Source organism: Eulemur rufifrons, unplaced genomic scaffold (assembly GCF_041146395.1).
Source record: "Eulemur rufifrons isolate Redbay unplaced genomic scaffold, OSU_ERuf_1 scaffold_107, whole genome shotgun sequence".
NCBI classification, from domain to species: Eukaryota; Metazoa; Chordata; class Mammalia; order Primates; family Lemuridae; genus Eulemur; species Eulemur rufifrons.
Genome location: NW_027182889.1, coordinates 240401 through 265776, shown reverse-complemented (window position 1 = coordinate 265776; position 25376 = coordinate 240401). Strand labels below are relative to the sequence as shown.

General features: G+C 62.9%; 1 protein-coding gene across 1 annotated transcript; it reads right to left on the bottom strand.

The window, feature by feature from the left end:
• Positions 1-1585: 1585 nt before the first annotated feature.
• Positions 1586-15607, bottom strand: CPNE7 (copine 7). Its single transcript, XM_069464763.1, has 15 exons — positions 15434-15607; positions 13524-13706; positions 11031-11105; positions 10808-10882; positions 10180-10263; positions 9612-9701; positions 9354-9452; positions 8773-8859; positions 8512-8571; positions 7655-7788; positions 6878-6932; positions 6240-6291; positions 6042-6175; positions 2615-2851; positions 1586-1723 (listed from the first exon to the last, which is right to left on the bottom strand). Exons 1-15 carry the CDS (start codon positions 15605-15607, stop codon positions 1586-1588), a joined length of 1677 nt encoding a protein of 558 aa, XP_069320864.1.
• Between the last annotated feature and the right edge of the window lie 9769 nt (positions 15608-25376).

The window sequence follows — 25376 nt, the reverse complement described above, 5'->3', positions numbered from 1 at the left end:
CGGGTCCCCTGGTGCCAGCTGGCGGCTCAGCCCGGGCGGGGGCCTCAGTTCCCCTCTCCGGCTTCGTGGGGGGCCTCGCGGCAGAGCCCCCAGACGGTGTGGGCAGGAGGCCGCCGTGCACGGCATCTTCCCACCCGGCCTTGGAGTCACACTGGACCCTACGTCCGCTCAGGGTCACGAAGGAGGAGCATGAACCAGCTCTCAACGGAAAACCCGTGTGTTCAGGTGCCGGACCCCCGTGACAGGCGAAGAACGAGGCTCGGGCGTGCGGGACGACCCCGGAGCGGGGGCTGGGTGTCCCCGTCCCTGTGGGGCAACAGCTGTGGGAAGAGACCCTCCCCCACGGCCCCTCCCCCACATGGCCGAGGGCTGCTCCCTGGGGGCCCCCGCAGCTGCCCCCAACCCTGCGCTGGGTGCAGGCCCCACTGTGCCACCTGCTTCCTTCTGGCATCACAGCTGACGGACGTCCCTTGGCCTGGCCCCGAGTGGAGCCCAGGAGCTGTCCCCTAGCACGGACACGGTGGCAGGACCGCCCCGTCCCGCCCACAACCAGCCACCCAGGGCCCCGCAGTCCCCACACGTGCTTGGAAGGGCTGTTCTCCGGAGCCTCTGTCCCCAAGGACACCAGTGGCGGCCCTTCCGGAATTCATGTGGCAGCCAGGTTGCTATGGCGATGCCTATTATCCCTGCCTAACAGAAGATGAATCAGGAGCTAAAAATAGGCAGAGAGGATGGACGGACGGACGGGTGGGTGGGCCTGGGCTCAGGGTCGGCACGATGTGTTTTTCTCAGACGAGATGATTTGGGGGAATCTCAGTTGGAAACCCCGGCAGGGCTGCAGCCGCGGGCAGGCAGCTGCACCGAGTGTGCCCAGGGGGCCCGAGGAGCACCTGACACCCCCAGCCCGGTCCCCACGACCCCCCAGCAGACGTGGCCCTGGGGCCCCGGCCCACACCCTCACCAGATTTCAGGGCTGGGGAGTCACGGACGCCGAGTGCAGATGGCTGGCGGTGGGGGGTGGTCATTGCACCCTCTGGCCCCGGCACCCCTGGGACCCTGGGTAGGTCGTCATCGGCCCAGAAGTGGCCGTGGAGCCGGGTCTGCGGAGTCCCTGCTCCACCTGGGGCCGGCGGGGACCAAGGGCTCTGCCGGGCGGGGCCAGTGAAGGCGCAAGAGGGCAGCAAAGACCAGGAGAAACTTTATTACGGCTGAAGCCCCCACAGACCCCGCAGACACGGGCGCTGGGTGGCAGCAAGGAGCAGGAGGGTGGGCTGTGGGGGCTGCCAGGCGGAAGGGAATCCGAGTGCAGCAGAGGTCTGGCCCCCCAGGACTGGGGGCTGCCGTGCGTCCCCTCCCCGACCACGGTCAGACCCCTCCCCCAGCAGGGCCAGGCCTGGCGGCTCCGCTCCAGCCCCCCCCCACCTGATTCGTCCCCCAGCCCTGGGGGCCCAGACGCCGGCCGGAGCCAGCAGGATCACAGGACACTATGGGGGGCCTGGGAGGGAACCAGAGGCCCCCGGGGAGGTTAGGGGACCCCAGGTGCTGGAGACGGGACCCCGCGGACGCTGCCCCCTCTCCGGGGCCTTCATGGAGCAGAGCCCGGGCCGGCCTCCGGGGTGTGGGCGCCAAGGCCTCGCGGGGGCAGCTCCCTGTGGCTGTAGTACTCCACCACCTGCCTGGGCACCTCCGCCAGCACGCACTTGGCCAGCGCCGCGGGGGACGCCTGGGCAGGGACGACAGGCGGGGACAGTGGGTGCCACCCGGGACATCCAGAGCCCGCCTTCCCCTGGGCCACAGCCGCAGCCGCCCTCACCCTGCAGGGCCCTTGGCCCCGTGGTCGCCCCGGTGTGGTGGGGCCGGTCTAGGATTCTCCACCCCGAGTCGGCCTGGGCCAGGCGAGCTCTCCGAATGACAAGGACACAGAGGGGGCCGCAGCACCCGCCTGGGTGACCCGCCCTCCTGAGGGTGACCTGTGCTCGGGGACCCCACCTGCCCCCGGGTAGGAGCCTCCTGCTCCCCAGGCGGAGACGGAGAGAGTGTGTAGGAGGCGTGTGGGGCTGCCCTGCACACCCCGCCCCCACTGCCCACTGACGCGCACATCTCCCGTAGGACGCGTGTCCCTGTGACGTGTGTCTCATCCCAGGACTCCATGTGTGTCCGTGTAACAGGAGTGTCTTGCTCTAGGACTCTGTGTGTGTCCGTGTGACGTGTCTCATTGTAGGACCACATGTGTGTCCCTGTGTGACATGTGTCTTGCTGTAGGACTCTGTGTGTGTCCGTGTGACGTGTCTCATTGTAGGACATGTGTGTCCGTGTGACGTGTCTCATTGTAGGACATGTGTGTCCGTGTGACGTGTCTCATTGTAGGACCACATGTGTGTCCCTGTGTGACATGTGTCTTGCTGTAGGACTCTGTGTGTGTCCGTGTGACATGCCATATGTGTCCCTGTGACGTGTGTGTCTCATTGCAGGACCACACGTGTGTCCATGTAGCATGCGTGTCTCCCTGTAGGACTGCTTTGTCCGTGTCCGTGTGACGCGGGAATCCCGCTGGACCCGGGTGGGACGTGCCCGTGTCCCCAGGGCCACCCGACCGCAGTCCCCGCGCACTCACGTGCTTCAGCTCCCGGAAGGGCACGAACTGCACGATGTCCCGGAGGGCGGGCTCCCCCCGCGGGGAGCGCAGGACTCCGTCGTCCCCGTCGAGGATCTGCATGTCGGTGAAGTCGGCGTTGCCCACGCCCACGATGATGATGGACATGGGCAGGTGGGAGGCGCGCACGATGGCCTCCCGCGTGTCCGCCATGTCGGTGACCACGCCGTCCGTCAGGATCAGCAGGAGGTAGTATTGCTGGGGGCCAGGGAGGGCTGGGCTCGACCGCCTTCCGCGGCCCCCGGCCCCAGCGCCTCCCCTGCAGCCCACACACCTGACGGGCCCAGGTACGGCCTGGAGCTGCGTGTGGAGCCCAGCAAAACGCAACCCTGCTCAGCCGCGAGCCCGCGCTCCGCCGCGCCGTGCCGGGCGACCCGTCCTCCCAGCGCGGCCCTGCACACGGCTCTGGGGGCGCTGCAGAGCCCACACTCCCACAGGAGGCTCCTGAACCAGGACTTGAACCCAGGCCTGGGGCCAGAGGAGGAGAGATGTGCAGGCCTTGGGTAGGGGGGCTCCCTCAAAGGATCTGGAGCCCCCACGCCGGCACCCAGGGTCTGGGGGTGCCAGCTTGTCATTCCTACGAGCAAAAAGGCTGCGACTTGCTTCAAATTAAAGTTAATTTCCAGCCGGGCACGGTGGCTCACGCCTGTAATCCTAGCACTCTGGGAGGCCGAGGCGGGTGGATCGCTCAAGGTCAGGAGTTCGAGACCAGCCTGAGCAAGGTCAGGAGTTCGAGACCAGCCTGAGCAAGAGCGAGAGCCCGTCTCTACTAAAAATAGAAAGAAATTATATGGACAGCTAAAAATATATATAGAAAAATTGGCCGGGCATGGTGGCACATGCCTGTAGTCCCAGCTACTTGGGAGGCTGAGGCAGGAGGATCGCTTTAAGCCCAGGAGTTTGAAGTTGCTGTGAGCGAGGCTGACGCCACGGCACTCACTCTAGCCTGGGCAACAGAGCGAGACTCTGTCTCAAAAAACAAACAAACAAAAAAACATCATGCCACAAACAAGACCGCTGTGCGTGTGATAATTGCACATCCCATACCAGGAATTATTGCTGGTGTTTAGGTGCGGTGATCGTATTGTGGCTGAGTTTTAAAAAGAGCCCTTATATTTATTAGTGGTTCATGCTAATGTCTACAGATGGAATTGTGTCGGAGACTTGCTTCGAAATAATGTAAGAACACGGCATCTGAGTGCAGATTCGAGAATTAATATTGCTACAAAAATTATTGTGACAATTAGTGAAATTAGTGAAACTGGAATATGTTCTATACATTAGATAAGAGTGCTTCAATAAATTTCCTGAAGTTGATACTTGTGCTGTGGCCACACAAGAGAATACTCATGCCTTTAGGACGCGCACACTGAAGTGCTAAGGGGCAGAGGGACAAGATGTTGCAACTTGCTCTCAGGCGGTTCACAAAAAGTTAAATATGCATGTGTGTGCGTGTGGTGCCAAGCTTAGAGAAAGCACGACAAGCTTTGCACAATGCTATTTGTATCAATTAAAAACACACACACACAAATAGGTGCTGCTATCGCGAGGTGGGGGCGCAGTTTGCTCCACAGCGTGGCTGGACTTGACGCCCCTGAATTATACACTTTTCAGTGGTTCTGATGGTAAATATTAAACTACGTGTATTTTATCACAATAAAAAACAGTCGAACCGAATTTGAAAAGCGAAACATACAAACAGCTTCGCAGACACAAAGCAGAAACGGGAGATGTGGGCAGGGGTGGCCCTGGGTGACAGCACCTCAGGTCTCTTTGCACTATTCTTGCAACTTTTCTGTAAGTTTGAAATTACTTCAAAGTAGAAGAATAAAACTTTTAAAATTCAGGAAGGTGAGGGTTGATGGGCCATGTGTTGAGCCAGACAGTGGCTCTATGTGACTCATTTTGCTATATCTTAACTTTTGATGTTTGCAATTCTCCATGATAAAATATTTTAAAAGAAGAAAAAAATAGGCATAGAGTTGTTTTTTTTTTTTTTTTGAGTCAGGCTCTCGCAGTGGCACAAGCACAGCTCCCTGTGGCCAGGGGGGGCTCAAGTCCCACCTCAGCCTCCCGAGTAGCTGGGACGAAGGTGTGAGCCACCACGCCCTGTGACATAGAAATTGCTGGAAGAGAAGAGCACCAAAGAACACCTTCTGAGCAGGAGGCAAACGGGCCCAGCCTGTGACGTCCGTCCTTCCGGCTGCACCGTCAGGCCGTCTTGGTGCCCAGGGCCGAGTGTGGCCCCCGCTCCCTCCCCCTCCCAGACACACTCCAGCCTCGGGGGTGGGGGGGGGGTCTCTCAGGGCCTGGCTTTTGGGAGCTTCGAGCTCAGGAGGCTGGGAGTAAACTGTGGGGGCACCCTCCACACAGGGTGCTGGGCGCACACGGCCAGAGCCCAGACAGGGCCAGCGTGGCCGGGACAGAGCACTCTGAGGACCAGCCCAAATCCGGACAAGGACGGGGACGGCCAGACCCAGGGTGGGTCAGCGTGGGACGGGGTGGCAGAGAAGCGCCCAGGACGCCCCTGTGTCTGCAGAGCGGCCCTTGCCCGCAGGTCAGCGTGGAGAGTTCGAGCAGCCGCCGCCGGTGGCAGCTGCCCACACGGTTCAGAGAGAGGCGGCAGCAATGCGCAAACGCGCAGGGCAGCGGCCGGAAAAATGTCACTGACGGTGAGTCCAAGGGAAGGGTGACCAGAGGTCACTGCACTATTCTTACCACACTTGTAAATTTGCTGCTTTTTCAAAACAGAAAGTTAAACGAAATCAACAGGCTGCGGTGGCCCCGCAGCTCGACAGGGCTGCAAAGCGCGGTGGCAACTGACACTGCAGAGCACGTTTCTGTGCCGCGTGGTAACACGTGCAAACAAAGTAACAATATTCGTACGAAACGATAACCAGCCGCGTGGCCACCTGTGCAGTGGCACAGACGGGACAGGAGGGGGGAGGCTTGCGGGACTCAGCGCCTCGCCAGAGCCACGGCCCATTTCATCAAGCCTGTGCCCCCAGATTCCTGCAGCTTTGGGGGGGCTCCTGCTGGCAACCTGGGATCCCCCACTCCAGTGCTCTGTCCTGCCTGGGGCTGGTCCTCCGCCCGGTCCCCCAGATCACTGCTGCCTCCCTGACCTTTGACCCCCACGGCAGTGACCCTATGCCACAGTGGGCATCCGTGTCCAACACACACAGTCCCCACCATGCACACGGCCAGCCCCGGGCCACAGCACGCGTCCCTGTCTGACACACACGGTCCCCACCATGCACACGGCCAGCCCCAGGCCACAGCACGCACCCCTATCCAACACACACGGTCCCCACCGCCCTGCCCCGGGCCACAGCACGCACCCCTATCCAACACACACGGTCCCCACTGCCCTGCCCCGGGCACCTACCGAGGCTTCCCCAGTGCGTTCCTCGGCTGCTGCCATGCGCGCCACCTTGGAGATGATGGGTGCCACGTTGGTGGGGCCGTAGAGCTGGACCCTGGGCAGGCAGTTCTGGTAGGCCTGCACCACGCCCTGGATTCCTGCGGGGACGAGGGGTGAGCCTGGCCCTGTGCACCCTGCCCCAGGCCCGCCTCGAGCTCCTACCTTCACACTCATCATCCTCAGGGTTGAAATTGATGGCGAAGTCGTGGGACACCTGGGTGGGGACAAGAGTGGCCAGTCAGCACGGGGTCCCATCCTCCTGGACTCCCACGCTCCCCACCGCTGGGAGAGGTGGGCTTGGAGGTTCTGAAGGGCCCCAGAGGGAAAAGCCCCCATGGGAGGGAAGCCGACCCGGGGGGTAGGGGTAGAGCCACTGGACAGAGGGGGAAACAGACAGACTAGCGCTGGGACAATGCTCTAGCCCCTGGATCCAGCCAGACCTGAAGCTTCTAATTACATTAGCCAATAAATCCACAACATTTTTTCTAAGCCAACTGAATTGTCATCTGCAACCAGAAGATTCCAAACTAAAGTTCTTCCTTCCTCCTGACGGAACACGGGGCTTGTCTCCAGCCCCCCAAAACTGACAAGTCCTAGGAGGTCAAAAGTCAGCCTCTCTGGCTGCTGGGAGGTCTCTGCTTCCCACCCGGACCCATAGTAGCCGCTTCCCAGCAGGAAATGGCAGCAACCAGGGGTCCCAGGGACCCAGGCTACCCTCTGCCCGGGAGGGGCGCGAGAAGGGACACGGCTCCAGGGCTCCCACGGAGGGGGTGGGGGCCCCAGCCCCTGGGCTTTCCTACCTCATACTTGGGAGGGATCCGGGCTCCAAACCCCAAAGCAGAAAATCTCTTGTCGCTGGAAGAGAGGCAGCCCCGGTCACGCGGGGAACCCTGCCTCCCGGGGTGGAGTGGGGGCCGCCTCAGGGGAAGCACGGACCGGAGCCCAGGAGCCCAGGGCCCTGCTGGCCCAGGACTGGTACCACTGCCCTGCCACATGGGGGAAACTGAGGCACGGTGTAGGAGAAGAAACCGGGCCAGGCACGCAGGATGGGGAGGAGCTGGCTTGGGGACGGCTCAAGCCGCTCCGTGAGTCTTCCCTCCCCGACGCCCTGCCCCTGCGTCTGCACACGCCATCTGTCCCCTGTGGACACCTCCCCTGCCCAGGCCCAGCCACCTCAGGGGCTCCGTGGCCCCAGGAGGGGTAGGACTCCTGCTCTCAGCCCTCACCCGCCCCGATGGAGGACACATGGGAGGGAGCTCGGGGCATCCGCTCCCCAGCCCCAGGCCAGGGCTCTGGGTCGCCGCCACGAGCTCAGAGTCCAGCCCCTGCAGTCCCCAGCCGGGCACCCCTGGGTGAGCTCCGCGACCTCAGTTTGCTGATCTGTAGGCGGCCCCCTCGCAATCCCGGGCGTCTGGCGTCTGCACTGTGGCGCCAGCGTCTGCTGGGGACGCTACGAAGGCATCTCTGCGCCTCCTCGGGCAGGTTGTGCTGACGGGTGGACAGTCATGGTGCCCCCACGCGGGGCCACCTGCCCTGACCCTTAGCCCGGCGGGAGGGGAGCTGGGGCGGGGCCGCACCTGTCGTAGTCCTGGCAGATCTCGCCCACCGACACCAGCGCCTGCAGGTACTCGTTGGGCTGGTAGGGGTTGATGTAGTGCAGGGAGCAGCTGTTGCGGGGGTCCCCGTTGGAGGCTGTGAAGTCGATGGCCACCTGCAGGAGGCCCAGGGGCCGTGAGCCGGGCCGGGCAGGGCCCCGGTACCTCCTCCCTTTGACGGACGAGAGGAACCTGAGCCCAGAGCGGCTGAGACCTGGGGCCTGGTGCGTCGTGGGGCTGCGGCTGCCACCCAAAGCCACTGCTCGCTGGGACCGTCCCACCCGCTGCACAGGGTGAGGAGGGGTCTCCCCAGGCTCTGCCAACCCCTCAGCTCCCTGGACCCCCAAAGGACGCCCCACCCAGGTCCCTGAGCTGGGGTCACCACGGCAGGTGTCGCGGCTCCGACACAGGCGCTGGGGGCGCCCACCTGTTCTGGACTTGCCGCCCCCTCCCGGCCCCCTGCTGCTTCCCGCAGAGCCACTCTGGGGTCACACAGAGAAACCACCGCAGGGGACGTGCAGATGGCTCTGCCTGGTGCCACCGCGGCGGGGTCGCTGCAGCCTGGGGTTGTCTGTCCCTGGCAGCCACGTGCTCACCTCCCCTTTCCTTTGTCGTGTTTTCTGTCCCTGTGCGTTTGCAGAAGGTGGGCCCTGGCGATGCTGCCCCCCGGGTGGCCCTGGCTGGCTCCCGACTCCCACTGTGGCCCAGGAGACGCCCCGCAGGGCAGGGGAAGCCCCGACTGTTTGCCCGCACGCCTGCCCGGGGGCCCCTCCCACTCCCGGGGGCCACTCGGAAGCAGGGGGGCTCCGGGTGGGCACAGCGGGGGCTGCGGGACTCACGGTGCAGTGGATCTGGCAGCCGCCCATGATGTAGTCCAGGAAGGAGTAGACCCTGTGGAGCTTCCAGGCAGTGGCGTCGGCAGGGCTCACCCAGCCCCCCGGGGAGACGGAGGAGCCTGCTGGGATCTGAGAGACCGGCCGCCAACCCCCTCCCCATGGCCCCCTCCCCCAAATGCCAGGCACCACCCGCCCTCTGGGCCGGCACCAAACCAGGGAGGGGCCCTGCCCTGCCCCCCGCACCCCCACCTGGCAGGGCCTCACCTTCAGGTCTGCCAGGACCACCACCCCGGAGTTCTTGTAATTGCGTTTCTTCTGCTTGTACTTGGCGTTCACGCACTCCCACTGGGCCTGGCACAGACGGGCGGGGCCCCACCCCGGGTTGGCAGCACCCGGCACCATCCCCGGTGGCCTCACCCCACAGGCCTGTCCCCAGCGTGAGCTCAGGGGCCCCACCAGGAGGGGGACGGGCCTGGCCACCATGGGAGCAGCCGTGTGGGGTGTGGTCAGCAGGGGTCCAGGTTAGAGCCCGCAGGCAGCGTGGCCCTGCCCAGAGACACCGGGCCGGGGGGGCAGGGAGGAAGCCCCCACCGCACCCACCCACCACCGCTGCTGCGGGCTGTGCAGACCCCTGGGAGGGCCCCCTGCCCGCCCCCCAAACGCAGACGCGCAGACACCACCCCAGCCCCCTCCCTGAGCCGTCCCAAAACCCGCCACTCGGTCTCCCCAGCTGTGGCCACTCAGTGGGTTTGGTCACCTTTCACCGGCGCACAGCGGAACCTCGTTCTCCAGCCGCAGTGGTGGAGCTGACAGGCGTGGCCCGCCCGGCCGGGGCCCCCGCTCACCTGGTCCTCCGCGAAGGCCGTCTGCATCTCCAGGAAGGTGGTGGCGAACTCTCCGATGAAGTCGTGCTTCCCGCGGGAGTCGTAATCCCAGACCAGGCCCTGGGGAGCCCGGGGCCCTCAGCCGCCTGCCGCTCGGGGACCCGACCCCCTCCCAGCCTGGGCGGCTCCACCCCGGCCACGCCAGGCCCTGCCGTCCCCACGCCCAGGGCCACGGGGTCTGCAGTGACCGGCGGCCCCGGCTCCCCGTGCGGTCCCCACCTTCAGAGGCCGCGTCTCCTCGCAACAGCACAGCGAGCTCAGCGACACCTTGAAGGGCTCCCACACCGGGCTGAGGTTGTTCTTCACGACCTGTGGGGGGGGGGAGGGCCTGGCTCGGGGAGACCCCGGGGCGGGGGGCACAGCCGGCCCTTCGCTGCACCCTGCCGTGCCCGGGGTGGGGACCCGGAGGTCACCCGCGAACCCCTTCCTTCGGGAACCACCTTCACACCTGCCGCAGTCCCCGGACTCCTTTCTCCTGACACAGACTCTTTTTTTAAAACTCAAATTAATTTATCGCAAAACGAAACACTCTCCCTGGTGTAACTGAAATCCCATTTCACCTGCAGGAAGTAGAAGGTGGCCCTAAAAATAATCACACTGACAGCAAACAAGCTCGTGGGATGCCGGCTAAGGACACGGCCACCAAGGCCCCGCCCGGCCACGCGCTCCCCTTGGACGGGAGGCATTAGGTGTGGGAAACACAGCCCCCCATGGCCACGGGCTGGGCTTCTGGGGTCCACGCCTCCGTGACCCCTGGGACAGCCTCAGGCTGGGCTGGTCCCCTCACCTCCGTCCGGTACACGAGCTGCTCGCTCAGATCGTCATTGACACGGAACAGCTCCAGGAAGGGGTCCGACTTGCTGAAGAGGTCCTGCAGTGGCAGAGGGGTCCACGTCGGGCTTTCGGGGGGCACTGGGCATCACTTCACCCCGCAGAGCCTCCGCAGGCATAAAGTGAGGCGGGAAGTCCCCCTGCAGCATGTCCCCCCCCCCCCCCCCGCCTGCCCCTCCCCCCACTGCGATCTGGGCTCCGGCATCTGCCGGCGGCCAGAGACACCCAGCCAGGGCGGTGCGAGGAGCCGGCAGATCCGCGCTCAGTTCCAGTCCGGTGACCTCGGGGCTCCCAGGCCTGTCTCCCCGTCACCGAACGGGGTCTGGAGTGCCACGGGGAGCTCCCAGGGTCACGAGGCACCAGGCAGGGCCCTGCTTGCCAGCCCGGTGCCGGCAGGTGGAGACGGCGGCTGTGCCCAAGACACGCTGGGGGCCCCACAGCACCCCACACGCCCACGCACGTGACACCGTCTCCTCGGCACGTCCTACCAACGCTGCCTCACAGGTGCGGCCGCGGGTGCCAGGTGGACCCCAGCCTCGCAGGGGCACGAACGCTGACCTGCCGTGGGTGCCCCAGGCCCTCACCTTGTCGTCAAGCTTCCTGGCCCGGAAGGAGAGCTCCACGTAGCCATTGTTCCCGGAGATGTCCTCGGCTATCACCTGGGATGGGCCAGGCCAGGGCTCCCAGCTCGGCCCGGCGGTGGCCCGACCCCGCCGTGGGGGATCCGTGACCCACCCGGCCCTGCGCAGCCACAGCCCCTCCCCCCAGCACGGGGCGGGGTGGGGAGCGGGGCGGGCGGGCCCTCACCGTGATGGTGGACTTGCCGGCGTTCCTGCCAAACTTCAGCAGCAGCGGGCGGGTCACTTTCTTCTGGGCCACAATCTGGAAGTCGGAAAAGTCAGGCAGGGAACAGCTCCTGACTCCGGGGACACCGACCCCTCAGCCTGTCCTCTGCGTCCCCAGCCCCACCCCTCAGGGCCCACGGGGCGCCCATCACCCCCAGGAGGCGGACGTTACCCCCACTGGCCAGGAGCTCGGGCTGGGGGCAGCTTGGGGGCCACAAGCGTGTGCGGCACTGGGGCGTCAGCCTCGCGGGTGCAGCCGCCCTGACCCCCCACAAGGCCCACCGAGGACCCCCGTGGGGTGGAGGGTGGGGGGAGGCAGGGTCGGTGGTGCCGGGGCCCCCTGGACCCTCAGGCCCAGCACGTCCTCGGCGCTGACGCAGCCCCTGGGGTCTCGTCTCCCAGCCTGGGCCTCCCTCCTCACGGCCCCGTGTGCCTCCCTCGTCCCCACGAGCCCTGACGGGCGTGTGTGTGACGCAGGCTGCTCAGAGCACACGCCACCTGCTCAGCGAGGAGCAGGGCTGGGCTGGGGGCTCCACATCCTCGTCTGTAAATGGGGGTGATGCTGACGGAGACGACGGACAGGCTGTCCCCACGCAGGAGTGCCCTGAGCAAGGGCCATGTGGTGGCCACGGTGACAGCCCACCCCGTGGCCAGCCCTCGCCTGCCACTACCCGGTGGACACAGGGGCGTCCCGGTAAAGGGGCTGAACGCAGACCAGACAGAGGCTGCTCCCACCACCCGCCCCGGGCCCGCCTGGCTGACGGCTCCTGAGCCTGCGGGAACGTTCCGGGCAGAAAGAAAACAGATCCCAGGCAGGGGAGCAGGAAGGTCAAAATGGGCTGGGGGGGCGGGGAGGCTCTCTTAAAGGAGCAAAGCGGGGAGCCTCAGGCCAGCCCCCAAGATGACCCCATTCACTCTGGGCTCCTGAGAGCAGGTCTGCCTCACCCCTGGGCCTCTCCTGCTGTCCTGCCGTGTCCCTGGGCAGGCACAGGCGCCCACGGCTGGTGACAAGACAGGGGCTGAGCCTACCCTGACTCCCTCCCCACCCACCAGCCCCTCCTGGTGGCAAAGCAGGTCCTTAGTGCAGAAGGGCTCTGGGTACAACGGGGGCGCTGGTTTGTGGTGACAGTGCGTGTTTAATAAGCACTTCCTGTGTGCCCCGCTCCGGGCTGAGTGCGCAGTTTGCTCGAGTCAGATGAGGAAACAGGCTTGGGCAGAGGTCGGGGGGTTTGTTCAAGGTCACACCACAAGGATCTGAAGCCAGCAGCCCCCCCGGACCACGGAGTGCGGTGCCTCTGCCGCGGCCACCAGGGTGTGCAGAGCAGGAGGCCTCGGGACCTGCGCAGATGCGTGTGTTCACACACGCGTGCTCGTGTGGTGTCCATGCATGTGTCCCATGTGCCCCACGCATGTACTCATGCAGGTGTGCACACGTGTGTCCGGCCCAGACTCTGACACGTGCGTACATGGGCAGGTGTCCATGCATGTGTTCATACATGAGTGCCCACGTGTGTGCCATCCTCTCGCAGCCGTACAACGGGCAGACGTGCCCGGCGGGAACCCCGCTCTGCGGCTTCCAGGAAGGGCTGTGCCCTCCCTAAACCTCAGTTTCCTTATCTGACAAGCAGGGACGCAGAGGACCCGCCACGAGCCAGCACCAACCCACCAACCCGTGCAGGGAACAGGGTGAGTCAGACACGCTGGGCAGAAGAATCCGCACCGATGAGAACGTGCTGTGTGATTCATGTACCTGAGAGTCTAGAACCCACAACACTAGCAGGAACTGGCTGGAGAGGGCTGGGGGACTGCAAGGGGAGGGGAATGTCCTGTGATCCGGGTGACAGTCAGGTGTGTGCGGCTGTCTGAACTTGCCCTTGAGGTCCGTGCATTGGATGGTACCTAAATCATACCTCAGCGATGAAGGAGCCCCCCGGCGAGCTGTGAGAATTAAATATGCGGCTCATGACGTGTCGGGCACAGAGCCTGGCACGTGGACCGGTGGCACAAAAGCTATTGCCCCACTGACACTGGAGGACCCGCCGGCGGTCCCCGGGGTGGGAGAGCCACTCTGTGGAGCTGCGGAAGGCTCCCGTCTGTCACCACAGCGAAAACAGCAAGTTGCAGAACAGAATGTAATTTGTGGTTTTTTTAAGAGGAAGAAGGATGCGCTCCTCTGCTCGTGTGAGTGCGTATCTCTCTGGAAGGTGCCCAAGGGCCAGGCAGAGGGCTGCACGGGGACAGGAGGGGGACGTTCCGTGGCATGGCCGTTATGCTTTCTGAGGTTTGAATGTTTTACCCAGTTCAAAATTATCTTAAAAAACCAATAAGGAATTTTTGCAGGGAAGGACTCTAGCTGGGCAGAGCTGGCTGCCTCCCTGTGGTGCCTGGCACCGTCTGTGTCCGTCACCGTCACAGCCCTGGGCCCCCGCCCGCCCTCCCGAGGGCCGGTGCCCACCTGCCCCAGGGTGCACTCCATGCCTCCCAGGAAGTCGTCATCCTGACAGCCCAGGCCGCTGGGCCCGTGTGTGTCGTACACCTCGAAGCGCAGCTTCTGCGCCTCCTCGAAGTAATAGTCCAGCGTGAAGACTTTGGAGAACACGGGGTGCAGGCTGCTCCGGACCACCTCGGTTCTGTCCACCTGCAGGCAGCACCCGTGAGCCACCAGGGGAGGGACCCCACCCTGGCACTGCCCGAGGGTGAGCCCAGGGCTCCAGCCCTGTCTCCCCCTCCCGCTCGTCCACTCAGCAACTCAGGACGCATCTCGGGGCCACACCACGGGAGACCCCTCCCAGCCTGTCTTCCGTCCACCCCTGGGGTCCCTCCCACAGACCCTGGACGCCCCCCAGCCAGCCATGGGCTTCAGCTTCTCTGCATCTTCTCAGCTCACACCCACCACCTCACAGATGGGGAAACTGAGGCTCAGAGAGGGGAGGGTCCTGCCCAGGGACACTCCAAGTCAGGGATGGAGGCAGATTCCACCCTGGGCAACCCCAACGTGGCGCTCTTCCCAGCACCCAGCAGAGCAGGGAGGGGACGTGGCTGCAGATGCCCAACCTGGCTGGGGACACATGGCTGCACCAGCCTCTCCCGCAAACTGAGCGCCCCCTCCGACTGCCCCCCAAAACACAAGCAAGGCCAGTAGGCTTCCACACCCCCCTGGGACCACAGAAACCCCTGCAATGCACAGGTCACCCCGAAGCTCTGTTGAGGCTTTGGGGCTCAGGAGCTGGGACAGTGGCGCCCCGCACCCCCCAAGACCCGAGGTTGGGGCAGATGGATGACCCGAGGGGTCGCTTAGCCCCGGAGGCTGATGGTCCGGAGATGGCAGGAGATGCCACCGGGTCCGAGCAGCGGACCTGGTCCCGGGAAGCAGGCGCCGCCTTGGGCGCAGAGACCCGGCGACGTGCCCCCATCTCCCTCCCCCGGGTTCGAGTCCCGGCTCCTCGGACCCGGCGACGGTTTCAACGCCCCCCTTCTGCGCGCCTGCTCGCCGCCACCGCGACCCGGAGCGCCCCGCGTTTCTCGCTCTTTCGAGGCGAAGCCGCGCGTTTCCAGCGAGATGATGGAGAAGCGCTTTGTGCCGCGCAGAGCCGGCGGGCGGGGGCGGGGGTGTCCAGGGGGAACTCGCGTCCGGGGCCCCGGACACCTGCGCCGCGGTCACCCCGGGGTCGCTGGGGACCAGCGCCAGAGTCTGGGTTCCGGCGGAACCGACGAGCCCTCCAGCCGGGCCGTCCCGGATCGCCGAGGTCAAGTTTCGGCCTCCGGCGCGCCCCGGCTGGAGTCAGCCCAGCGCCGGCCTCCCCTGACCGCGAGCCCCGCCCGCCGCTCCGCCGCCTCGTGGGTGAGGGCCTGGCCGAGGCGACGCGCTCCGTGGTCCCCGCAGGCCGATGGGGGGGCCCGTAACCCCAGTCCGGCCCCTGCGCCTCCACTGGGCTGCACGCCAGAGCCCCCATCCTCTTCTGCGCCCCTCGGTCAAGGCCCCTGCAGGCACCTCCCGGGGCGCTCCAGTCTGGCCCCGGGGCCCCACCTGCAGCCGTGGGCCGCACCCCCCTCCGGGCACCCCCCTCCGGGCACCCCCCTCTGGGCACCCCCCTCCGGGAACCCCCCTCCGGGCACCCCTCTCTGCCCGGACCCCTCTCAGCCGCCTCCCACGGCTCCCGGACACCTCTCTGTCCACCTGGTGGCCCCACCCTGGCCCTGGGCTCTGCCCCAGCTCCCACACGCCGCTTCCTGGCGCCCCGCCAGGCTCTGCGCGCCCCCCTCGGTGTCCACATCCGCAGCCCCGGGGGCGCTCGGCACCCGCACCGGCACCCGCACCGGCCCCCCGCCCGCTCCTCGCGCCGCGTCCGCCCGCCCCGGCCCTACCTGCACCCACTGGCTCTGACACTGCTGCAGCAGCACCACGCTGGGGTCGGACTTGGTGAGCGGGTCGCGGTCCAGCAGGTGCCGGCAGCTGAGCCGCAGCTCCACCTTCGAGGCGCAGGGCGCGGGCACCACCCCCGGGGCCGCCGCCGCCCCGCGCTGCGAGCCCAGGCTCATGCTCCCGGCGCGGCGCTCGCTCGGGACCGCCGGGCGCTCGGAGGGGCCGCTGCCCGCGAGTCGGCGCCGCCGCGGCGCCGGGGAAATGGTGGCCGGGCCAGGCGTGGCCGCGCTTCCCCGCTCGCCTGCCTGCCCGGCGCCGCACACGTGGCTCCCGCGGCCGCCGCCACGCGGGGACTGCGGGGGCGGGGCGCGGCCGGGCCTGCGGGGCAGGGAGGGGGCGGGCCCGGGGGCTCGGCCGGGCAAGAGGGGGTGGGAGAAGGGCGCCTCTGCCCTGCGACCCCCGGGGTGCCCGGGAGGAGGTGGGCTGAAATTCCCAGGGGAGCCCCGGGCTGACAGATTTGGGGTCAGGGGTCGCGGCACCCCTCGCCGGCCCAGGGTCCACTCCGGGGCCGCCCCTAGAGTTGGCCAGGGGTCCACGGACCCCAGCTTCACACCAAATCCCAGCCTCCTGCGATCTCTCGGATTCCGTGGCTAATTCTGTAACTATCCTTTCATTAGTTAATTTATCCACTAAACACAAAAACTCTTGTGCCCCCTAAAATTTTTGAAGTAAAACAACCCCCCCGAAAAACCCCAAGCATTGAGTGGGCGCCTATTGTGCGCCAAGCACCGCGCTGGGCCGGGCCGGGGCCAGGAAGGACGGTCCCAGTCCAGGGGCAGGGAGAGCCCCTCGCTGTCCCCGGGGTGTGGGCCTGAGTCTGACCCGGAGGGGCTCGGGGCCACCAGCGCCAGGCCCCGCAGGGGCGCTGTCCACATCTGTCCCCGACGTGGCTGGGAGCAGGGCTCGGCTCCGAGGGGGAGGGTCCCAGTCGCCCTCAGCATCATTCCCTGCCTTCCGCTCCGGTCCCATACCCCCCCCCACCACCACCTGGTGCGGGCACAGGAAGCAGCTCGGAAGAAGAGGTGTTGGCAGAGACACAAACCACTCCCAGCCCATTCTCTTTGCCAATTTCTACCTAAAAATAGGGCACAGACCTGGCCAAAAGCCACCGGGGGTGAGGGTAGGGGAGACACGTAAGAGTGAAGGGGCCCAGGGGAGCTGGTGCTCCGCCTGGGCAACCAGGACTCCAGAAGAAGATCCAGCGGTCAGAGAAGCCACCAAAGACGGGACGAGGAAGCTCCGCAGCGGCGGACGGGTGGTAGGTAGCGCCCCCTCGCGGGCGGACGGCGGGACTGCCCGGGCGCGACTGGAGGGCGAGGACCGCGCGCCGGGACCGGCGGCTGGGATGCGGGGAGGGGCGCGAAGCCCACCCGGCGGCCTAGCTCGCTCGCCCCCGGCCTCTGTGCGCCTCCCCTCCCAGGTCGGCTGGGTCGGGGCAGCTTCGGGAGCCGGAGGCCCCTCCTCGCTGTGGAGCCCGCTGAGGGCGGGGAAGTCGCACCCTGGGCCCACCAGGCGCCTGGGCGGACAAGGGCGAGGGGTCGGGGAGGCTACACTGGGCCAGCCCCGCGCCCCGGGGCCCTTTCCCCAGACTGAGCCCGCGCTGCGCCCCGACAGCGCCTGAAAACCTCCGCTCGGCAGCCCCCGCCTTTGGCGCTGTTGGCTGTGCTGAGCGCTGAGCACGCGCAACCCCACTGAAATGTTCAGCGAGGTCCCCAAGGCCAGCCAGGGGCACAGCTGGCACCAGGCAGCTAACAGATGGCACGTCCAGCAAGGGGCAAGGCGAGGACAGCCTCGGAGCTTGGGAGCTCAAGTCTGCAAACCTCAGAGACTGTAACCCACCCGCTGGGGTCTGGGCCTCGGCCTGCTCCGCGTGGCTGGTGGGCGGCCAGAGTGCGGCTGCAGGAGTGGACAGAGACCACAGGAGGGAAGCCAGGGCCTGGTCTGCCGCGCCTGACCCACCCCCAGCTCCCGCCATCCGGCCGGGGACAGACCCCCGGACCAGGCTGGCCTTCCCCACCCCCTCCTCCCTTTTCCTGCTGGGCCGGCGCCGGAAATGAGATTCCCCAGATATTTCACTGTCGCTGACCTGCAGGAAATAACTCGTTCCCTGGTGCAATATTCGGCCGTGTAGATACGTGCTCAGCACCCAGACACGCACGGCTGTCACTTCCATGCCTGCCCCCAGCTTCCTTTCCACGCAAATGTTTTCGTTAGTTACAAAGGCGCCTCCTCCCTCAGAGCCCCACACGCTTCAGGGACTCAGCGCCTGCAGGTCAGGCGGCCCCGGGCCCACGTCACCGGGTGTAGCAGGGTCACGCCCTGCGCACAGCGCTGCTCAGTAAGTGTTGGGTGTCACCGAGCTCAGTGTTTCTGTTCCTAACCTGTTTTTTCTTTTTTATTGACAATATCATATGGGATTGTCAACCCCTGTCACAGGGTTTACCTAAGGGACCAGTGAATCAACCAATCCCAACCCATGGTTTCTGTTTAGATGCTTCCAAATCATCAGTTTGAGGAGCAATGAAACCTTCTTGCCCAAGTGCCCCTGGGAAGCTTCTGCGGCATCAGGGACTCTGGGCTCACCGACCAGCCCGGGGCCACACAGCCCCTTTGAGCCCACCTGGCTGGGTGCGCCTGGCCCCACCCCCACTCCTCTGGGCCTCAGTCCCCCCCACTGTCCTATCTCGTCCCAAGAGCCAACTGCTCTCACCCCACGGTGTTCTCAGACACGCAGGTGGACACCAGAGTCCAGGCTGGGCTGGGCCCGGGGACCCACGGGGCCTGTGAGGGTCCCGCACTCCCGGTCCCCGCCCGAGTGAAGGCCGTGGGCCAACAGTGCCGCCGGCTGCCGGGGCCCCATGACCAGACCCAAGCCTGTGCTGCTGTCACTGCGGGTCCTGTCCTCCGCAGCGCTCTCCGCGCACAACTCTCCTGCTCTTCGGTGTGGGAGCTTGTGCCTCCACGTCCCCTCCATGCGGCGAGTCGTCCACCTGTCCTCTCCCCAGACGTGCCCCAGGGCCTTGGGGGAGCTCACACGTGGGTGCACCAGCCCCTACCCGGCTGCCGTTCTAGCGGGGAGGCCAGGGACGCACACACGGGCCACGGCGGGTGCGAGGAGCCAGTGTCGGGAGGGCGTGGGCATCGCTGGGCAGAGTGGCAGGGAGGGAGGCTCTCTGGGCTCCCGGAGGGGGGGCCGGTGTGGCCAGAGCAGAGCCAGCAGGAGGAGGAGGGACAGGTGGGCCCAGGAGGGACCTGATCTTGCAGAATCACACGGTGGCTGTCTGTAGAAGCAGCTGTAGGGTGTACCAGTCAGCTATGGCTCTGTTACAAACGTCCCTGAAACGTAGAAGCTAAGACAATTTACTATCTCACAGTTCCTGAGGGTCAGGAATCGGGGCGTGGCTGAGCGGACGCCGGTGGCTCTCGGGATTGGGCCGGGCTGGAGGCTCTGCGGGGCTGGGACAGGCTTCCCAGGTCACTTGCGTGGCAGAGACATCGCCCCCTGCCCCAGGGCCGCTCCGTAGGCAAGAGCTCGCCTGACGCAGAAGCCGCAGTTCCAGTGACCGTCCTGTGCTGCCTTCGATTAGAAGCAAGTGGCTGAGTGTGTCCACACCTGAGGGAGGGACTCAGGGCGTGGGCGTCAGGGGGTGGGGACCTCAGGGAGACCCAGAGGAGCTGCGGCTCCGGAGGGAGCCCACGGCAGCCTGTCCACGGGGCCTGGCGTCCTCAGGCCGGTCCCAGCTGACGGACATCCTGGTTTCATTCTCGTTTGTCTCATCTGGTGCTTTTGATGATATTCTTGGCCAGAGCTGGCTTAGGACACATCCGAGTGTCCCTTTCATCGGTAACCTAGTTTTGCCTCTTCCCCCCAGGACGGGGCTCCCCGCTGGGGACCCCTCGGAAGGGCAGGGCTGGCCAGCACCGTGCTGCCTCCACCTGTCCCCCCGCACTGTGGAATCGGGGTCCAGCTGTGATGGGGAGGCTGAGGCTTAAAAGTGAAGAGGGCTCTGCCGAGGCCCCGCTGCACAGGTGGAGCCAGGCCTGACGCACGGCCCTGCCGCCAGGTGCTCCTGCGCTCGTGGGCCTGCGATCCGCGACGCCCCCCTCTTCCCGCTGCCCCCTGGGAAGCCCCCACCGCCCGCCCCGAGGCCTCGGGGAGATGCTCGTGCCAGACACAAACGCGCTCTCAGGCTCCACGGGCACCTCGCTCTGTGCGGCTTCTCATCCCCACCCGGGGTGCCCCGGGCACCCTCAGGTACAGCCTGGGAGGCACCTGCACCGCCACAGGTGAGGGACAGAGGCGCTCGGCCAGGCCCTGCGTCTAGAACGAAATCTCCAGGAAGGCGAGAGAGAGACGTGCGCTTCACAGCACGCACACGTGTGGAGAGAGCAAGCTTTCCCTGTGCACGGCCGTGTCTCCAGAGCCTGGGACCGGGCCTCGTATACAGTAGGTGCTCCATAATCATAGTACACTCTTTTTTTTTTTTTTTTTTTTTGAGACAGAGTCTGGCTTTGTTGCCCAGGCTAGAGTGAGTGCCATGGCGTCAGCCTAGCTCACAGCAACCTCAAACTCCTGAGCTCAAGCGATCCTCCTGTCTCAGCCTCCCGAGTAGCTGGGACCACAGGCATGCGCCACCATGCCCGGCTAATTTTTTCTATATATATTTTTAGCTGTCCATATAATTTCTTTCTATTTTTAGTAGAGACGGGGTCTCGCTCTTGCTCAGGCTGGTCTCGAACTCCTGAGCTCAAACGATCCGCCCACCTTGGCCTCCCAGAGTGCTAGGATTACAGGCGTGAGCCACCGCGCCCGGCCCATAGTACACTCTTTAAAACATTCTTTTTAATTTTTAAAAACTGGGTCAGGTGCAGTGGCTCACGCCTGTAATCCTAGCTCTCTGGGAGGCCAAGGCGGGAGGATCCCTTGAGCTCAGGAGTTCGAGACCAGCCTGAGCAAGAGCGAGACCCTCTCTTTACTCAAAACAGAAAAATTAGCTGGGCGTGGTGGTGGCACCTGTGGTCCCAGCTATTCAGGAGACTGAGGCAGGAGGATCACTTGAGCCCAGGAGTTGGAGGTTGCTGTGAGCTAGACTCTAGCCCAGGCAACAGAGTGAGACTCTGTCTCAAAAAAAAAAAATCTATATATATATATATATATATTATTTATTTACTTGTTTATTTTTTTGGAGACAGCTCACAGCAACCTCCAACTCCTGGGCTCAAGCGATCCTCCTGCCTCAGCCTCCCGAGTAGCTGGGACTACAGGTGCCACCACCTCAGGCAGCTCATGATATACTGGAATGAATGACAGTTCTCTCTTCGTCATCTCATCGTTGAATACGCCCTTTCATCACTCTCCCAGCCCACCCCGTGTGTCCAGCGTCTGCCTGGTTCTTCGTGGCCTGGGGCTGCCATGGAGCCTGGGGCGTGGCTGGCACTCGACACTTGGAGAGTGAAATCACACAGACGGGCCAGGGCCAGCGCGGGTCAGACCCCGCATCATCAGGGGCTTGTTCTAAGCAGCTGAAACCGACTCTGGCTGACAGAGCCGAAGGTGAGGCTACCCGGAAATTCCCGGAGAGGAGGAGATGCCCAAAAGCCGGCGGGGAAGACGGGTCACCCTGGCCCTGCCTGGATGCTGCTCCCGCCTGTGACACAGGATGTCCTTTCTGCCCACAGACCTACAGCTTTGCCTCGTGGCACTTGACAACGTGGGCCTGGCGGGGCCTGGGCCACACGGCCACGCGTCACTGCCAGGAACTGAGAGAGGAGGCGGCGTGTCAGCGTCCGTGGGGGCGGGAGGGGCTCTGCCTCCCACCAAGGCCTTTATTTGTATTTTTTTGTTTTTTTGAGTCAGGGTCTCACTCTGTCACGCAGGCTGGAGTGCAGTGGTGTGATCATAGCTCACTGCAGCCTCCAACTCCTGGGCTTAAGACATCCTCCTGCTTCAGCCTCCCGTGTAGCTGGGACTACAAGGCATGCGCTACCACACCTGGCTAATTTTATTTTATTTTTTAATTTTTTTTGTAGAGACGGGGTCTCACTGTCTTGCCCAGGCTGGTCTCAAACTCCTGGCCTCAAGCCATCCTCCTGCCTTGGCCTCCCAAAGAGCTGGGATTACCGCTGTGAGCCACCACACCCGCCCACAACAGGGTCTAAAGGAGAATTCCCCAAAAGCAAGTTTTGTTGCTGGAAAGCCAAAAGGAATGATCAAATCCACTACAGACGCCAACCTTGTGGACTTTCTTTCACACCACACTATCTCCTAAAAGAGAATATTCCGCTCTCTCTGACTCATACCCCAAAATATAAACAGACTCAAAAGGAAAAGAGCAAAGCGGGAAAAAAAATTTGTCAATGTGACAGAAGGCAAAATTTCCTTAATATACAAAGAGCTGCTACAATTCAAGAAAATGATGACTAATGTGACAGAAAAGTGGGTGAAGGACATAATAGGTTAGCCACAAAAAGAGAAAAGTTGCCAGTAACTACGTGGAGGGCTCGACTTCATGAACAAATAAAGAAATGCAAATTAAAACAACAGCGTTCCAGTTTTCCCTCCCCGCAGAGGATTGTGTAAGGAAAACACCATCTGACGCCCGTCTCGGTGGACGTCTCCGCACACCACGGGGTTGCACTGTGTCTCTTTGCTTTTGTAAGAACAAAAGCCCAGGGCTTCGTGCTGGGGTACGTTCACACGCACATCCTTTCTGCACGCAGATGCAGCTGTTTCGGGGGGTTGGAATGTGGAGTTGTTTTTCATTTTATACTCTTCTCTCTTCCATGTAACTGGACTTTTTTTTTAAATTTTTCAATAAAGAGTATATATTTCTTCTATAACTTAGAAAAAAAGATGACAACATCCAGAAACCATGAAAGAAGAAATAAATGCAACTACTTATAAAGAAAAAACTAATGTATGGAGACACAAAAAAAGAAAAATAGAGATACCTGCTTCTCTCTGGCTTAAAGTAAGTGGATAAAACTCTAAATAACCTAACATGACTATAGTTTCCCTCTAAACTGCAACAGTTCTATAGAACTGCTATAATTAGTATTAATTTTAATTCTGCCTTTTTAAGTGATGGCAATTAATATATGTTTTTAACAAAGCAACTACAGGATAACCAGATTCAAAATAAAAATCTGTCTGACTGGGTGGGGATCACATGTTAAAATTCACAGAGCTGCATGTCTCTCCTCCGAAGTCAAGACGACTGGTCTTAGACAAGGGGCATGAGGAAGAAAAATAAATAAATAACAACCAAAATTTTCAATGTCAAAAACTATTGCATAATAATTTTAAAATCAAAAGGAAAAATACCCAACTCACAGAGCAGCAAAAAAACAAAAAAAAGAAAAAAGAAAAACGAGTAAAAAAAAAAAAGAGAATAAGAAAAAAAAATAAAAAAAAATAAAAAAGGAAAAATAAAGCCTGGGAAAACTGAAATTACTAATGTCTAGCAGACAAAAATAAAATAAGCAATAAATTGAGAAAAATTATTTGCAACTCCTATCCGACCAGAGCTGATGTCCTGCAGATGGCAAAGGACAGGTGAGTGTCAGAAAAGGTGCCCGACCCGCTCCTAACCACAGGTGCAAATTAAAACCTCCCCAGAACTTTCCGGTTTCCGGGTCTGCAAACGCGGGAGCGCGCCCCCTGGCGGCTGCCTCGGGCGTTGCCGGCAACGCGACGGGGACCCGGGGACTCCGCGGAAAACGCACCTGCGGCCGCAGACCGACGTCCCGGGCCAGGAGCGCCGCAGAGCCGCCTGCGTTCCCGCGGAGGCTGGCTAAATGCAGAGCGCGCCCGCCGGTGGGATCCTGCCCAGCTGCGACAGGGAATGAGGAGTCGTTTTCTACGCTGGGTGACAAATCACTACCAACTCGGCAGCTTAAAACAACACGCGTTGATTGTGTTTCCGAGTGTTCATCTCGGGAGTGGGCACAGCATGGCTGCGTTCCCGTCAGGGGCTCAAGTGGCTGGAATAAGGCTGGCACCTCCGGCAGTCTCACTTGAGGCTCGAGGTCCTTCCCGGATTCCTTGCGTGCTGGGAGGGGCTGCTCTCAGCTCCGGTGGCCTGGTGGCCCTCAGGGCCAGCAGAATGTGTCGCTGCCACACACCCAGGACTCAGCTCACCCGGTCTGACCCGCACATCACAACCAGGTGAGCTCTTCATCATGCCCACACTCACGGGGCACCCAGGTGTGTCCCCCAGGGGCAGGAATCCTGGGGCCACCCTAGGATCCTGCCACCATGTGCTGGACAGGGGGGTCCCCAGGGAGTAAGTGTAAACCAAGGGCCCGTAGCTCCAGGTGATGGAGTCCTGCTGCTTTGGAGCTGACCGGCCCATACCCCCATCCTGGATTAAGAGTTTGCTCTAAATCTCTTCATTTCTTCCCCAGCCACAGGCCTTGGCTTCACCAGGGAACTCAAGTACACCTGCCCCCCACCCCCAGCTGTCCTGCAGGGGCCTTCTGAGATTGGGAGGGGCGAGGCCGGGGCACAGTGGGCACGCCAGCAGAGTGGCCCAGCCCACCGCCACTCCTTGCGCCAGGCTGGCATTGTTTCAGTAAGTCTGGGCCAATACTTCTGGTTGAAGAAAAATAACCTGCTAAGAGCATTGCTGGACTGCAGGACCCCAGACACTGAAGGGGACTTTCACTCCCACCCCTCTTGTTGGGGATTTTAGCAAATTAAGCAAATCTGGGGAGAACACAGGTTAGGAGCACAAGCCTGGGCCCTCAGTACACAGCCCGACACTTCCTTGTTCAGGACGGGGAGGATGTACCTGCCTCACAAGCCTAGTGCGCTGCTGACCCAGGTCCCAGATCCCAGCCTGGCTTCACCTTCTGCCGGCGGGGAAGGGGCCCTCCGTGGCTGTCAGATACGAGCACTTCTGTTGGCAGCACGATACATGATGAGAACCAGCACTCACCTCTTCTAAACTCACTTCCCTGCGCACCTATTTCAGGCACTGCGCCTGGAAGGCCCAGATCTCAGTGGGGAGTGGCTGGTCGCGGAACACAGTGCTGGAAGCCTCGCTCCAGAGCCCGCTGTCTGCTGTTACCCCACATCCCCCACCCGGAGGGATCTGTGGTCTACAGGAGGGTACTGAGCCCCCAACCCTGAGCGCTGCCACTCTGCAGGGAGACCTCCCAGACCCTCTGCCGTGCTGCTCTTTCGAAACACACAAGCCAGGCTCCCAGGCAGGACATGCTCCTAAGTCGGTCTTAGGTGGGGAAATGGTAGGCAACAGCCCCCCAAGTTGGGATCTGCTTCCAAATGAGCCAAGTCCCAAGTGTCACGTGCGAGCAGCACAGCTGAGGCGGCTCATGTCATTTGCTGCTTCTGTGCTGGAGCTGGTCCACTGAGTCCACACACACACATGCATCTGGCAAGACTCAGACCCCAAAGCTGCCTCTCTGGGTTCTCATGGCCACAGCTACCAGGGGCCCAGACTACTGTGCAGGCAGGGCCAGGACAGGCTCCAGCCCCTCTGTGTGGGCAGTGACAACTCTCAGACACATCCCCTCACCCATGAAGCAGGGTTAATGGCTTCGGTGTGCTCCAGGCCCCAGTGGCTGGTCTCCCACAGCACAGTGGACTCAACAGCCCAGTGCGAACCGAAGCAAAGCCACAGTGGTCACCACCTGTGTCAACGGGGCCCCTCACAGTCCTGCCAAAAAAGTTGTTCATCTCACTCTGGTTAAAAAAACAACTCCCCATGAAGCCAGCCTTCGTAACCTCCCCACAAGAAAGCCATTGTTAAATCCGTGGTTATCAACTAATGGTGCTAAAACACAGGAAAACAGTGCAACTCAGGCTTCGGGGCTCCCGCCGGAGAGTCAGGGCTCCAGGCCCCGATGAACACACCACAGGAG

What these genes read in the sequence shown, in the direction of transcription:
- CPNE7 (XM_069464763.1), bottom strand. Translation starts at nt 15,607, where the DNA reads ATGAGCCTGGGCTCGCAGCGCGGGGCGGCGGCGGCCCCGGGGGTGGTG. An exon ending in GTCAGAGCCAGTGGGTGCAG is followed by an intron (nt 13,707 to 15,433) that starts GTAGGGCCGGGG and finishes TGCTGCCTGCAG; the next exon opens with GTGGACAGAACCGAGGTGGT. An exon ending in ATCTGCCAGGACTACGACAG is followed by an intron (nt 6,933 to 7,654) that starts GTGCGGCCCCGC and finishes CCTCTCTTCCAG; the next exon opens with CGACAAGAGATTTTCTGCTT.